This window comes from Pempheris klunzingeri, chromosome 18, assembly GCF_042242105.1.
Source record: "Pempheris klunzingeri isolate RE-2024b chromosome 18, fPemKlu1.hap1, whole genome shotgun sequence".
Taxonomy (NCBI): Eukaryota; Metazoa; Chordata; class Actinopteri; order Acropomatiformes; family Pempheridae; genus Pempheris; species Pempheris klunzingeri.
Genome location: NC_092029.1, coordinates 14,557,032 through 14,571,946, shown reverse-complemented (window position 1 = coordinate 14,571,946; position 14,915 = coordinate 14,557,032). Strand labels below are relative to the sequence as shown.

Below are 14,915 nucleotides of genomic sequence, written 5' to 3'. Positions count from 1 at the left end.
GTTTTCATTTCCAAATAAGTTTGGCTGGACTAGAGGTTTGTCTGAACCCTGTGTAATAGCAGGACTTACTTTTTAGATGTCACGTTCCCAGATTTCATCATCATCTTGGATGGAATGATCATCAAAACCATGAAAACAAGACCTATGGACCAGAACCATCCTTTAAAGCCAGTGAGGTGCTGCTGTGGTGATTTTATTTTATCAGTTGGTTCATTTTACAAGGAAAAAACAGATCAACATAATGTTACATAATTAGAAGCAATGTAGCAGATCCAGAACAAACTCTGTGCACGTGTCTATGTGTGTATTGTGTCTATGTGTGTATTGTGTGTGAGTGTGATCTTTGTTGTTTTTCACTCACAAGAACTTTGATCTCATCATGTGTGATTTTCTTGGTCTGATTGAGCGCAGTCTAACCGAAGTGACTGTTCCCACATGTGCGCACATGTTAATACAAACCGCTGTCTAAAATGCTCCTCAGACAGAGCGAGCGGGGCAGTTCCTGATGAGGGCCGCTGGGAGAGGAGCAGCAGATCTGGGGTCGAGGCCTCCGTCCGTTCCGGAGGGGGAACAACTCCACCTCCACTGATAAAGGCAGCTGGTTCTGGTGACGCTCAGTAAAGTTTTATAGTCAGATATGCACAGATGATTAGGCCAGCTGTGCAGTGTCATATATTCCTAAACAAACCCTGCAGGAACTGAACTCTCACCCCTTGCACATATGGGTTACAGGGCTCGCACTCACACTCCTGTTCATGCACTTAAATATGTGCAAACATCACACACACACACACACACACACACACACACACACACACACACACACACACACACCAGAACAAGAAAGCCACAGTGTGCTCACTGACTTGCATGAAAGCTTAGACTATGCGACCTTTGTTAAAACAGTATAAATCATATTCTGTGTGAAAGCGCATTAAGGTTGCAGTCTTAGTCACCACCCTGATGCAAAGAACGACAGTAATTATGATCTCTCACTTGTATCCAAATCTGTCTGCTAAATCAGTCATAAGGAAGTGGGAAGGATGTGAAAGCGAGCAGCGCTTTCTATAAATCACCTGTTCACTCTCACTTGCGTGTCTCCTCTCTGGTTGCTGTGGTGACTAGCGTGTGGCGCTTTTCTCGATCCAAATTGTTTTGATCAAAGGAACTGTGTAATGCTCAGCAGCCCCGAAAGGGCCCCGACAGCCCTCTCCGCCATAGCTCTGTTTATTTTGGAACAAGAACAAGATAAACCCAAGTGACGTCTTATTTATTTTCCTGCTCTTGCCCTCTCCTCCCCCTTAACAAGCAAAGTCGTGAAGAAGAATTCCTTGATAATCCATCAGTATCAGTCTAAAGTGTGTGTTCTCCGGAGTGTTAACGCCACACACACACTTACACTCACATTTAGATATATAATGGAGTGTGACCAGGTCTAATGCTACAACACAGAGTCAGATAATAAGGGGCACTATCAGATAAAAGGGCACGAGCAATGAGCCGAGTGACATGCTTGACTGTGATTGGTCCCTGGGGTGGTCCTCTGATGGTCTCACACCAAAAGAGACAGTCATGACTTAAATGTGGCTTTTTTAAAGTATTTCAAAGACAAAAATAGCATTCTGTCAGCATGCTCGTGCGCTCTTTACCCTAATTTACTGTGTATTTTGCCGAACTTCAATGTAAACTGTGTGGCTTTTTATTGTCAATACGCAGCACACGTCGTGGAACAGCAGATATTTAGCGCTGCATGACGCTGGTTAAATAAAAGGCTGTGGGACATATGTTAGCAGTTTCCCTTTAACTGATAACATCTGGATTGATAAGAGAGAGCAACTTGTCATTTACTGAATGAAGAGGCAAAAAAACCTTGTTAGTCATTTGACATCACGATAAGCGGTTGTTCAGTTCATCTTGTTATTCACTGAGTGGTGTTTCGTTTTAGCTGTTCTCCATAAAACTGCATCTGCGAGCCACGATAAGCAGCGAAAAAGGGGAAATGAGGAAACCTCAAACTATACTCAGCAGAGTTAAAATGTATCTTCAGTGAGGCCTCGCAGGTGACCTCAGTTGCATCATGTGTCAGGTTCTGTCTGACTGCAGCACAGTTTGTTTGTGATGTGCTCTGTAAAACACCCTGCAGGAATCAGCTTGCATGTTACCATTCAATTAATGCACATGAGTTAATGGTAAGTTTAATTAATTACAAAGTCTTGGTGACAGCTGCATAGGATCAAAAACATGAGGGCTCCATACATTTAAGGTGTCCTTGTTAAGATACATTTAGTTTGTAGATATATACAGTATATTTATATTGTTCTTGTAAGAGTTTTTCTTGTGTTTTTTTTTTCAATGTGTTTAAGTGTCTTTATCCACCTTTTGAAAACTGCACTGTGTAACATGGCACTGATGTGTAAAAAATCTAATCTTTTCATCTAATGAAAGTTACTGTGTATGTTTGCACATGGAAGAGTTCAGTGTCATGTTCATGTTTTTATATCTGAAGAGCTCATAACCTATATGGTGCTGTTTGTCTTATTAACCTTGCCTCGTGAAATTCTTCAGACAAACTCAAAACATATGAACATCGAATCGATGCACAACTGAGAGGAGCCGAAACTCCCCAGACATCCTTCTTTTCTTGCAGTCTAAAGAAAACATGAATGATGGAAACTGTGTGTTTTATACGTGTTAGACTAAGTCAGGAATGTCTCTTCTTACTAGTTATTGTTGAATTTAGTCCTTACACCTGTATACACCTGTATACACAAACAGTGGTCTCACATGCTGTCTTTGCACTGTGGTACAAAGTGGCTCCAGCAGCAGCAGCAGCAGCCACAGCTGTAAGGCCTCTGTGACAAATGAAGAACTGACTCTTCAGACTGTGAAACTTCAACTGTAATGTTTCTCCTTGTTGACTCAATGTAGCATCTAAGTTTAGTGAACTACTTTTTTTTCAAGTTCAGGGAGTTTAAGTCGGACGATTTTGCATATCTGACAACTTTGAACTAATTATTCAACTTAATTCAGTGGAAATCACAATTTTAAAGCAGCAGTGGAACTTTGCATTTAACCTTTTTACAGTGTGCTTTGAGTGTAACCCAATTTGAATTGTCCCTACTTTGAAATTTGTACATAGGCCCTAAAATCTAACCTCATAACATGATATCCTCATCACGGAGAGGAATAATAATTTCATGCTCCTGAGAGCCAGCACTGAGGTTGAATATGCGAGCAGCTCTCTCATTTGCACGCACATAACGTCAACTCGATCTGATGCTTGGACCTAGCATACGGCTAGTTTGAAAGCCGCAGGCAGTTCACCCCCGGTTTCAGAGAGCAGAGTGAAAATTTGCTGCTGATGACAGGTCATGTGAAATGAAAGTGCTTTTTACATCCTCTCTTTTGTGTTTGCATCTCAGCGGGCAGCCAGGGCTCGGCCATAATCCCCCTCCCAGTGTGTACATCACTCAATGAATTCAGCCTCTATGGAAACGGGCAGGCGGTCGGACCGCTGCCATTTCACAGCCCTAATTAATACCAAACCTCTGCACCCTTCACAAATTACAGCATATACCACACAGAGTTGGCTCAAGACAACAGTCTGCAGTCTGCAATAAAACGGTTCCTTCATGGCCACATTAAAAAACGGGGCGGTAGGTCAGAGGACTTGTAGCTTAACTGATTACCGTTGGCCATCAGCTCCGAGTGTGTAGGCAGTGTATTATTTGAGAAGGGTGGTGAAAGAGGGCTTAAGTGGTGCTGTCCAGGTGGCGGACTCACCACTGTGAGAGCCATCCAAGGACAAGCAGGAGAGCATTTTTTGGTGGAGGTGGGGGGGCTTCTGCTCAGTCCGAGAGGGAGGAACTGGCCACCCCACAGTGCCCCGCTGGCTGTGGTCTGCAGCCAGTGCAGCAGTAGGTAACTCTGGAGCCAAGGTGGAGTGAGAAAGGAAGGGAGGAAACTCAGAGAGAAACCATGAAAAATGTGGAGCATGAAAATGTCTCCCTTGGTTTATGGCAGCACAGCCTCGCTTCCAAGAGAAACACATCTTTAAATTTAACTTGAGATGTCTTTTTTTTTTTTCTTCCTCTTCTTCTTCCACTCCCAACTGCTGGCAAGGGCCTGGTTTTGAAAGCAAGGCCAAGATGCTTGGAAACTGCGACCATGTTAAAAAAGCACTCAATAATGTGGCTTTTTAGAAATGTGGCGACAGCTTCTGTACGAGGGGCTCAGCTTTCAGCGTTGGTGAACATGTTTGATGTGCAGCTGCAGAACAGTAGAAATGTTCAGAAAAACACTTGATTTGCACACTGAAAATATATATGCTGAAGGTTAATATTAAGTATAAGGAAGAACATTACTTAAATAGGCCGATTGTTTTGTTGATATTGCAATTTCACATGCAGCACATCAGACGGAAACCTTCTTGGCACTGTGGTGTTTTCAGGGGGAAACATTCAAACTGTGTTTGGAATAAAATGCCATAAATAAAAGACCTGATACCCGTTATTCCACTGAATTGGACTAAAATGACGGGAGCGGCTGGAAACACTTTGGCCTGCTATCAAATTAAAGGTTCATACCATGTAATAATATTTTGCTAGTCTCAGGAGGAAGTCATCTCTCATGCCGATGATTCAGAGCTCATTTAGGAGAGGAGCATCCAGCCGATCTAATAAATCAGCGTTTGATGGAACAAACATACCTCTGAAGGAAACAGAACCACCTCCAGAGCATTGACACTCACTCATGTAGTTACAATGACTGAATAAAATGCTCCACTTATGATGAACACATTTTCTGGCTTTGGAGTGAAATGCACATTAGCCAAAGCGAACTTTGAACTTTGAACCTCTGATTACAACGAGTGCCATAAAACATGAATTTCTGTCAGAGATTAAAATATTGTTGGCAGATAACACCAGGGTTTACTTTAGAAATGCATACAAACAGTGGAATTAACTTAAGTACTGTGCATAAGTACAATTCTGAGGTACTTGTACTTGAGTTTTTCCATTCTCTGCTACTTTTTTCTCCACAACGTTTCAGAGGGAAATACTAACTTACTGTACTTTTACTTCACTGTTTGCCGGCTGTAAGTTACTTATTCTGATATTTCATAAAAAAAACATTGGATCACCTTGTAAAATATGATGGGTTGTTGTATGTTAAAGCACCCAACATTATAGAAACTACACAATAAGTATTGCTGGGTGAATCTGGCACTAACACAATAACCTGCATAGCAACAACTTTTACTTCAGATACTTTAAGTATATTTTTCTGATATAACTTCACACTTTGGTTTCTTTCTTAATGGATTGTTCTTTACTTAATGTAATGGAGTATTTTTACACTGTGGTACTGCCAATGGTGAAAAGCATGTACTATGCTGAATAACAATTTTGAGGTACTTATACTTTACTTTGGTATTTCCATTTCATATAACTTTACACTTCTACTCCACTACATTTCATGCTTCATACATATTCATGCACAATAATCCAATAATATGATATATAATGATATATTTGAAGTGGCTCATTCTAATATGTAATTTGCCTTTTTACTTTTGATACTTAAAGTGCATTAATAATAAGTAAGACTTCGGACATGGTACTGGCTACTTTGTTACTTTTACTCACAGGATCTGAGTGCTTTTTCATCTACTGCATGAAGATGAATCTGTGAAAAAAAAATTCTTGAGATGTTCACATCATCATTACCATTGAGATAATTACCAGATGAGGAGGAAGCACAATCACTAAACCACACCTCCGCCTTGAGTAATGGTGAGGCTTTGTTTCACCTCTCTCCTCTGGCAGAGCCACAGACTCTACGGCCTCCTCTGATGCATTGCGGCCACGGAGGAGAAATCTCCATCAGCCTATCAAACAACTTCGCAGATAATGCCTCAAAGCACCGGAGACGTCACAGCTTTTAGTCACGTTAATCCCTCAACCATCGCAGACAGAAACCCCCTCCTCTGCTGTATCAGAGCCAATTTGTTTTACACAGTTACTTTTTCAAAGCGTTAAATACTGGCGAAATCTGCAAAGGCTGGTTTGTTTTATGGGTTGCCCTGTCCTGGGTTGCCAAGGGGGACATATAGGACAGCTTTTAATGGAGGGGGAAAGGCTGACATTAAATACAGGCCAGATGGACTTTCTCCTATCCTGCTCATAAAAGTTCTTAGGACAGTTCACAAATCAAGGCCTCTCAGTATTATGTTAAGCGTTCGGATTGTTATTGTTATTGTACATTTGCAAATACTAATGTAATTTATAGCTTTTTGGGCATAATTCGAGACTCAACCCACCCAGACATTTAATATGTGAGTGTTTAACAGTTAATATTAGGTTGATAAAGTGCCCGAGGCTTTTACTGCCTTCCATGGAAACTGGCTCATCATAACTCTGAAAACTTTTCATCCAGCAGGAATTAAAGGTGAAGATTAAGATGAGTGCCGTCCACTGCATTGACAAGCCAATTTAGTTAAGAAGCTGTGCTGGAGCTCTGGGTGTAAAATATCTCCTATATGGAAAAGAAACAAAAGGCAGCAGGTATACTGTACAGCCAGGAGAGGGGAAAACGCAAAGTGAAATTCAAGATGCTACGCTAAAACGGAAAAACTGCGGCTCTCTGGGGGTCAGTACTCTTTCCGGAGCAGAGGAAAGTGGACCCCATAGTAAAGAGAGTTTGTGGTGGTCCTGGTTTTTGGGTCACTCACTATGATGTTACTGCTAACATGACAACAAATGCCAGAGGGCTTTGAGTTTCCTGTCTGAGATATAATGCTATGCAAAGTACAGGGCTTTATTCAGCATCGCAGCGTGCTATATCTTTATGTGTAGCAGAGGTGTTAATATGAGAAATGACATTATTTCATAACTGAATAATGTTTAGCAGGGCTGGAGAGTAACTAGAGACATTCACTCAAATACTATACTTGGGGGTACTTGAGTATTTCCAGTTCGTGCTACTTTATCGGCTTACTTGAGCTTCACTACACACTAGAGGGACATATTGTACTTTTTAACTCTGTTACATTTCACCGTAGTTGCAAGCTACTTTGGCGAGTTTACATAAAAAAACACAACTTTAATATATATACAATATATTTCTCCAGAGTAAAACACCAAAAAGCATATAAGAGTACAAATTAGCTCCACTGTGAGCAGCTAAACCATTTCAGTACTGCTTAGATCTTAATGTATCAATAATACTGATCTAATAATATCATAATATTCTTCATAATGAGTAAATTAACGTTCTGATTGCTGATACGTTTGTGTGTTTACTTCAATTAAAATTTTGCAAGGCCTCTGCTTGTAATGCAGTTGCTCCTTAAGTGAAAGTACAGAAGTGTGAGCATCTATCCAAGAGCCAAATGAGCAAAAAGCACTTGTGCTATTTATGAAGAAAATTGTCCATTTCTGGATGATATTATATTGCTGAATTATAATTAATAAAGATTTCTTTTAATGTTGCAGCTGGTAAAGGCGGGGGTCATTTTAACTGCTTATGTATTGCTTACTAGGGAGCTTACTCTATGATGATACATCATAATTTATTAATTGATTTATATTTTGTATTAATTATCGGAATCTGCATTAAAAAAAATGGAAATCCTCAAATAAAGTACAAGTACTTCAAAGTTGTTCTTAAGTGCAGCACATAAGTAAATATACAAGTTACCGTCCAGCACACACAGGCAGAGCTGGAAATACCACTGATATCATGTCATTGTCAGTAGTTTTCCAGGAATTTTGCCATCCTGTGAGTTTGGACTATACAATTGTCGGTATTTTTATTACAATATTTGTAGACTCGAATTTCAGTACTTTTGGCCAATAAATAAGAGCTTAACCAGAATTTATTCCAAGCAATGTGATGAGACGTTATGGCATTTAGACCTTAATGTAGGGAATATTTTGTGTTTACTATGAAGAAAATATAATTGAAAAGTTAGCTAAATAACATAAACTAATAAAAACCCACGAAAAATGAAAATGAAGCATATAGACCTATAAATAATATGCAAGGTCTTTGTGTTCTGGTAAACATTTTTCATAGTGGGTGTGTTAAAGGACTCATGACCTCTTTGTTTCTAAAGTCCTGGTTCGTGTGCTGCTGACAGGACCAGCTCTACACGGTGCGTTCATGTACTTTTCATACTTAAAGCATATTCTGTCATAGGACTATTACCCGTAATGGTGTATTTTTACAGTGTGATATTACTTTTTTTTTTTTTTTACTGAAGTAAATCTGCACACTTCCTCCACCACTGATGTCCAGGATGCTTTGTGAAGCCGTGAAGCTGCTGTTTATTTTATGTGAACCATATTAAACTTGAGTGAAAGCTGCACCAAAATCCATCAGGCTTATCATCAACAAACCTCTTCATGGCAGATTGTTCCAGATCGACCTCAGAGTGATGCATGATATTCTGTACGAGTCATTTGAGCTCTTAAATATATGAATAAACAACAGTCTGACTCGAACATCTCATCTTACACAATCTTTATGTTGCCACTGGACTGCAGCTCTGTTTGAAACACTCTTATTCAGGAGGAATTCTCTCCAGAGGTCGTCATGTTTTTGCACCAGAAACGCTCTACTTTAGGCAACATATGTGAGAGTTATGCTGACTGCATTGGAAAGAGTTATTGATCTTTGCAGTCAGCTAACTTAAAAGTCCAGTTTAGTTTAAAGAATGACAATGAAAATTTGGCCCTGAGGTGAAGCCATCATGGATTATTCCAGATTTATGAGGCTCTTATAAAACATAATTCCTCTGACAGACACAGGTAGACTTTATAGATGTAAAGGGAGGCCGTGTGTGATTACATCAAGTCACTAAGCATCCTTAAACAGGTTTAATTGCGTCATATGTGTGGGCTTGGATGTGTCTTGCAGCAATTATGTGTAATTCTTCTATCACTCAGCATTAACCATCACGATAAGGATGATTGGGAAATGACATTTCAGCACTACACTGTCCTCCTACCTTAGGCTGTGATGCCATGATATTCTTGTAATAAAAAAAGAGCAGATGTGAGGTGACTGCAGAGGGAGGCTGTGAGCAGCAGCACTATAAATGGAGGAGTTGTTGATTGTATCTGTGTCTGGATACATAAAATACACTCATCCAGGTCGTCGCTGCTATCTGGAGCCAGTAAATGTATACAAACTATAAATTTCCTTCGTCTTCTCTCCTCTTCTTCTGTCTCACCCTCTGAGCTGCCAGAGCTGCAGCGTCCTCAGGAGAAACTGAGTTACATTATTGTACTTAAAGGAGATGAAGATGTATACATTTATCCCGGAGGTATGATAGAACCATTTAGACTGTTTGTCCGTTAGTCTAAAAGAAAGAAACACAGATGCTCACTTTTTCCTTGTCTTCATTTTAATTAATATTAATATCATACGATACCATATATTATATTATATTATATTATATTATATTATATTATGTTGTATTATATTATATTGTATTATATTAATATATTTTAAAAATATATATTTTGTTAGTGAGTTCATTATTAAAACATTTTTGTTGCTTTTAATGATATTAGACACAACTAAAAATCCCTTCACTGCACACCTGAGTCCTGTATGCAAATTATGTTAATCATTTAACTAGGCCTGCATATTAACATGTATGCAAATGACCCCTGTTCTTCATTTTTGTGGATTAAGCCACATTATTTGATTATGCATTGAATTCTTGAACTCTTGGGATGATTATTTTCATTGTTGCTGATGCTTTTATTTTTCCTATCGTAAAAGAAAATAAAACCAAAAAAATCAAATTAATTGGAAAAACAAACATTATTTTTAATACCTAAACTGAACGAAGTCAGTTTACAAAAAATAATTGTGTGACTCCTGATGAGTGATATAATAATAATGATGATAATAATAATAATGATGATAATAATAATGATAATGATAATAATAATAATAATAATAATAATACGATTTTCAAAGTAAGAAATTTTATTTACAATATTTTCAGTGCAAATTATTATTAACAATATAGCACAACTATATATCCAGACGGAAAAAAAACATACATGAACACGTGAAACGAGTGGTTCATAACCTAAAAATAAAATTCACAACCGCATATTTCCTTCAGGTGAGGAAAACATGATGCACACGAAAGCTCTTGAGAGGAAAACAGTAAGTGGCCGGAAGTCCTATTATTAAATATAAATAGCCTGTGGGTTAATCGTTGTGGGGAGACTAGGATGGGTGGAGAGAAAATCTAATAGAAGTCACAAATTAATTGGGGCTTGTGTTCCTTGTGTCACACTGAACAAATAACGCAGTCTTATTGCTCCACTTGTTCCCAGGAAATAGACGCATACAGGCCTTTTAAGTTGCAAATGCTACAGTCTGGGGCTTCGCCATACCTTATGTGACGTTCACTGCCAAAAAAGAAGAGAAAAAAAAATCAGACTGGTTCTTACAGTCCATCAACTAAATCTGCCCTCATATGAGTATCTGTGCGGCCGGCGTGTCTGGGACTGTGGCCGCCGCCTCTGCGCTGCTCCCGCTCATGATCACGCTGGTTTTGTTGAGCTCAGAAACGTCCAAATGTCCGTCAGAGTTTTCCTCCGGAGCCTCGTCGGATTCGCACTCGCTCCCGGCCTCGCTCTCACACTCAGACTCCGGCGGCTCTCTGGGCTCCGTGCTGCCCGCCTCGGACGCGCTCCTGTCCGGCTGCTCCTTCTCCTTGTCCTTGTCCTTGTCCTTCTGCGCCTGGGCCTCTTTGGAGTGTCTCCACTTCATGCGTCTGTTCTGAAACCACACTTTCACCTGCCGACACACACACGCGCACACACACTGTTAGATTGGACTTTTTCCTGTGCTTAATTCACTGACATGCTACTGCTGTCTATCTGCATAGTGCCTCTATTTATTTCCTTTCATTTCCAGGTGAGAATGTATGAATAACACAGACCCTAGTAAAGGAAATTTGCCACATTAAAGTCACACTCTTTTAATGCTTTTGTTTCCAAAACTACTTCTTTTCTCTCTCTTCTCAGGAGAATGTGTATTAGAGGCGTGTATGGCAGGCGACACATTTCAGGACCACCAAAAGCTAAACCAGTGCTCAGGAATATTTTATTCAACTTCCCCAGAAGTCTCAGTGAGGTGTGAGAAACTCTAAAGCAAAAGAGATCAGGCCAAGACAGCAGCATGATAAGTGCAAATATAGAACAAAAAATAATATTACAAACTAGATAAAATAGGAAAATAATCAATAATAAAAATAGTAATGAAGTGTGATGCTGTGGGTCAGTTTGTTGAACTGATTCTACCTATAATTTGATGAAATGTAAACAACAAATGAGGGGTGTTGCTTAAAATGAGGTGAGCTTTGGCCTTTAGAGAGACGTCTCTCAGCCAATCAGGTGCGATGCTGCTTTGCCAACATCAGTTAAAGGTCAGGATCTCTTTAGTCAAGCGTTATTATTATTAATTCATTTTAAAGCTAAAGCTCTCGTCCCTGTTGTTGAACCCCTTGTGAAGAATATCGCTCCTGCAGGCCTTTGTGTGATATCATAAACCTGGAGAGTGTGACTGTAACAGGCCCTCACGTATGGACGCACACATTTTAGATCAGTTCATTGGTTTGTCATTGAGGGAAGTGAGTTCCCTTCTTGGGGAAGTATGAGGGATTTAAATGGTTGGTATCTTATGGCCTGTTTCAACTTATTTGAGAGGGCTGAACAGTGAAGGTGACATGCCACCGAAAATATCATCTATAAAAAAAACAAATGATTAAAAGTGACAAAATCTAAAGGATAAGAAAATAATTTGAAGCATCTTTTTAGTGTCTGGTCAGATTTTTATAGGGGGGGGGTTTAAGGGGCCTCATAACCTCAGTATTAACATCCTGGCTAGGGCCCTGAGGTGTTATTGTCTTATTGTTTATTTGGATCCCCACAGTCCTCTTCCTGGGCTCCATGTGCAAAGAAAATACCTAGAATCAACAAATGTGTACACTAACACTATCATACAGTAAATAATATAGTCACTGTGAAATAAAAACACACCAAAACCAAACCATAGAATTTAACCATTTCACTGGGCTCAGTCTCACAGGTAAGAAATAAAAGGAGATCTATTTATTCTGCAGGCCTGTCTTCAGGAACGACCCCCCAGCTGTTTCTTTGGATGTGGTTTGTGCCAAAAATAACGGATCTTGTGTAAATAAAAAAAAACCAAACACCTGAATCCAAAGATAGCACCTGTGCAGGTTAACCTGTGCTGCAGAGAGGCAGCTGCTCCTCACCTGAGCGTCTGTGAGCCCGAGCATCGCAGCCAGCTGTTTTCTGTCCGGCTTGGTGACATATTTCTGTATCTCAAATCTCTTCTCGAGGCCTTTCCTCTGCAGGTTTGAAAACACAGCCCTCGACCACGACCTTTTCCTCTTGTACGTCTGTGGCATCGTGTCTTTTGTGAGGACGGCGTATGGACCTGAAAGACACGAGTGGGGCATGAGGTTAGAACAGAAAGGAGAAGAGAAACCACGGCAGCATTCACTGCAGGTGTCTCGCTGGACGGGCGAGTTTCCTGCCTGTGACAGTCCTACATGCGGTGGCTACCTGGGAAGGAGTCCTGAAACTGATGCTGGCCTGATTGCCTGCTGCTGCTGCTGCCTAGTGAACTCATCATGGAGGACGCGTCGCTCATCCCGGGGTCTATGGAGGAGAAGTACTGGCTGGCCGGAGGCTGAACGGGCATGTGGATCCCTGACTGACGGTTCGAGCTAACGATGGATGTGAGATCTGTTACAGAGCGAGAGATGATGGGCTTCAGTCAGGATAGAGTGACACACATGCAACCTGGGCGTTTGGTCTGGTATTTAGAGAGACCTTCAACAAAGCGTGACTGCTAAAGTCAAACTTCCAGCTGCTTGGAGCTGATCCTGACCTCTGACCTCTCTGGTTAGGGGGCAAAACAGGAGAAGGCTTCCCCACAGGGCTCTCTTAAAGTGCATATTATGAGGCTGCTTGCGCTCTTACTGCTCCGTGAACAAGGCTGTCAGTGTTATAAACTGGTAGCTGACTGACTTTACACATGTGAAAAGTTAATAGTCGCTCCTACTTTCAGCTTCTAAAGTTTGTTTTTTTTTCTTATTAATTAAAAAAAAAAATCAAGGCCATAAAACACACCCCTGTGTATTGTTTTCTTTGCTGACATGACAGGAAGTTGCACCACATATCTTTTTTTTGGGAATTCGGCGTGTAATAAAATGTCTCCTCTCACCTCTTAACGACGACTTTTCTTTGCCTTTTGGATCAAAGTCTGTCGACAGTATCCGATCAATTCCAAATTTGAGGTCTTTGCTCGAAGGCGGGGGGGCTTGTTGGGAGTTAAATGCAGTCCTGGAGACTGATGTTAGCTGTAGTCCGTGTCTGTGGTAAGGGGACGCCGGACTCACCCTCGCGCCGTACACCGACGGCTCCGGCGCGACGGGAGAAGGGCGCAGCGGCGAGCTGCCGGAGTGCGCCTGCTGCGCACGGTGGTGGTGTCCCATATGCACCATGAGGGCCGACGACCCCGGGATGTTCTCCGCATCTCCAGCCTGCAAAATGTCTGCGATGCAAAAGGACGGCTTCTTCATCGTATCCACAGCGAAGCCCCCAGCGCAGTACGCAGACCAGAGGCTAAAATTTGATGCGTAAAACGGGTTGAGCCCGGCCGTGTACATCCCGCAGCCTCTAATGCGCCTTATTGTTTCTCTGAAAAGGGTATAAACGGACAGGCATGTAAAAAAAGCAGAGATGGCGTTTTAGGGGGATAGATGACCGTCCTCTTTGTGTAAGTGCCAAAATCGCTCTCCCAACTCTGAAATCCAAACCCTGCTGCTCCACTCTGAAGTTCCTCCGCTGACACTGATTGGTTGCTCTCTGAGCCAATGGATGTTTTGCATTCGCTCACATCACGCCCTTACAAATGAGGATGATGTGTAACACACACACACACACACACACACACACACACACACACACACACACACACGCATACACACATACATGCATACATACACACACATGACCCGGACACTTCGGAGCAATTTTGATCCTGAGATGATGGATTGATCACTTAAAGAGAAAACCCACCCATCACAGCAGAAAAAAAAAAACATCACACCCATTAACTCTCGTCTTAATTTCAATTTATCTTTACGGAAATAAATGATGTTTCACTCCAGAGGCAGAAGCATGCGCGCAGTGGGCAACAGTTGTTTTAAGAAAGTTTGATCTACACGTTTTAAACATGAAATACCTTTATTGTCCTGCAAAAGAAATGAAGAAACCAAATCGAAAAACAGGTCACATGTTAAAAAAAAATAGAGTAAAACGGAATAATACATATTGATAATTAAACTGTACGGAATCGACGTGCAGTCATGCAACTCTGAGCCCAGGAGAGAACCTCTATTAGCTCCAACTCATCCTGTTTTTGATGGGCTGTGATTCGCGTTAAATGAGCGGATATTCCTGCTAGATTTGCCCTCAAAATAGAACCTGTTTTAGTATTTTAGGATACAGCAGAAATCCTTATTTCTTCCGGAGCAGAGGGGGGGACTTTATAATGACTGTTAGAACTTCCCTTTTTCAATATTTGTGCAACTTTATCTCGACCTGCAAGTTGCACGGTGACGCAAATCCGTCCCCATGCTCATAATAAACAGAGGAAACCGATTCCCCTCTTAAACGAAAACACAATTAACTTCAGAGGCGATACTTTATCCGCAAGGCCCCCTCAAGATTCACACGTTTGGGCCCCCGCCAATAAGATTTAACGATCAAGGGTTTAATAGTAAAAAAAAAAAAAAAATGTATTTTTTTTCCTGCAGCGTTTTTAGCGCAGACGTCACTGACCTG

General features: G+C 41.0%; 1 protein-coding gene across 2 annotated transcripts; it reads right to left on the bottom strand.

Moving 5' to 3' along the window:
- Window positions 1-10,022: 10,022 nt before the first annotated feature.
- On the bottom strand, window positions 10,023-13,849 carry hlx1 (H2.0-like homeo box 1 (Drosophila)). Of its 2 annotated transcripts, XM_070849424.1 has the most exons (4): window positions 13,291-13,849; window positions 12,627-12,809; window positions 12,314-12,498; window positions 10,023-10,830 (listed from the first exon to the last, which is right to left on the bottom strand). In XM_070849424.1, exons 1-4 carry the CDS (start codon window positions 13,733-13,735, stop codon window positions 10,504-10,506), a joined length of 1,140 nt encoding a protein of 379 aa, XP_070705525.1. In that variant the 5' UTR covers window positions 13,736-13,849; the 3' UTR covers window positions 10,023-10,503. The 2 variants fall into 2 exon arrangements, with proteins under 2 accessions (XP_070705525.1, XP_070705526.1); XM_070849425.1 differs by lacking the exon at window positions 12,627-12,809.
- Window positions 13,850-14,915: the final 1,066 nt, after the last annotated feature.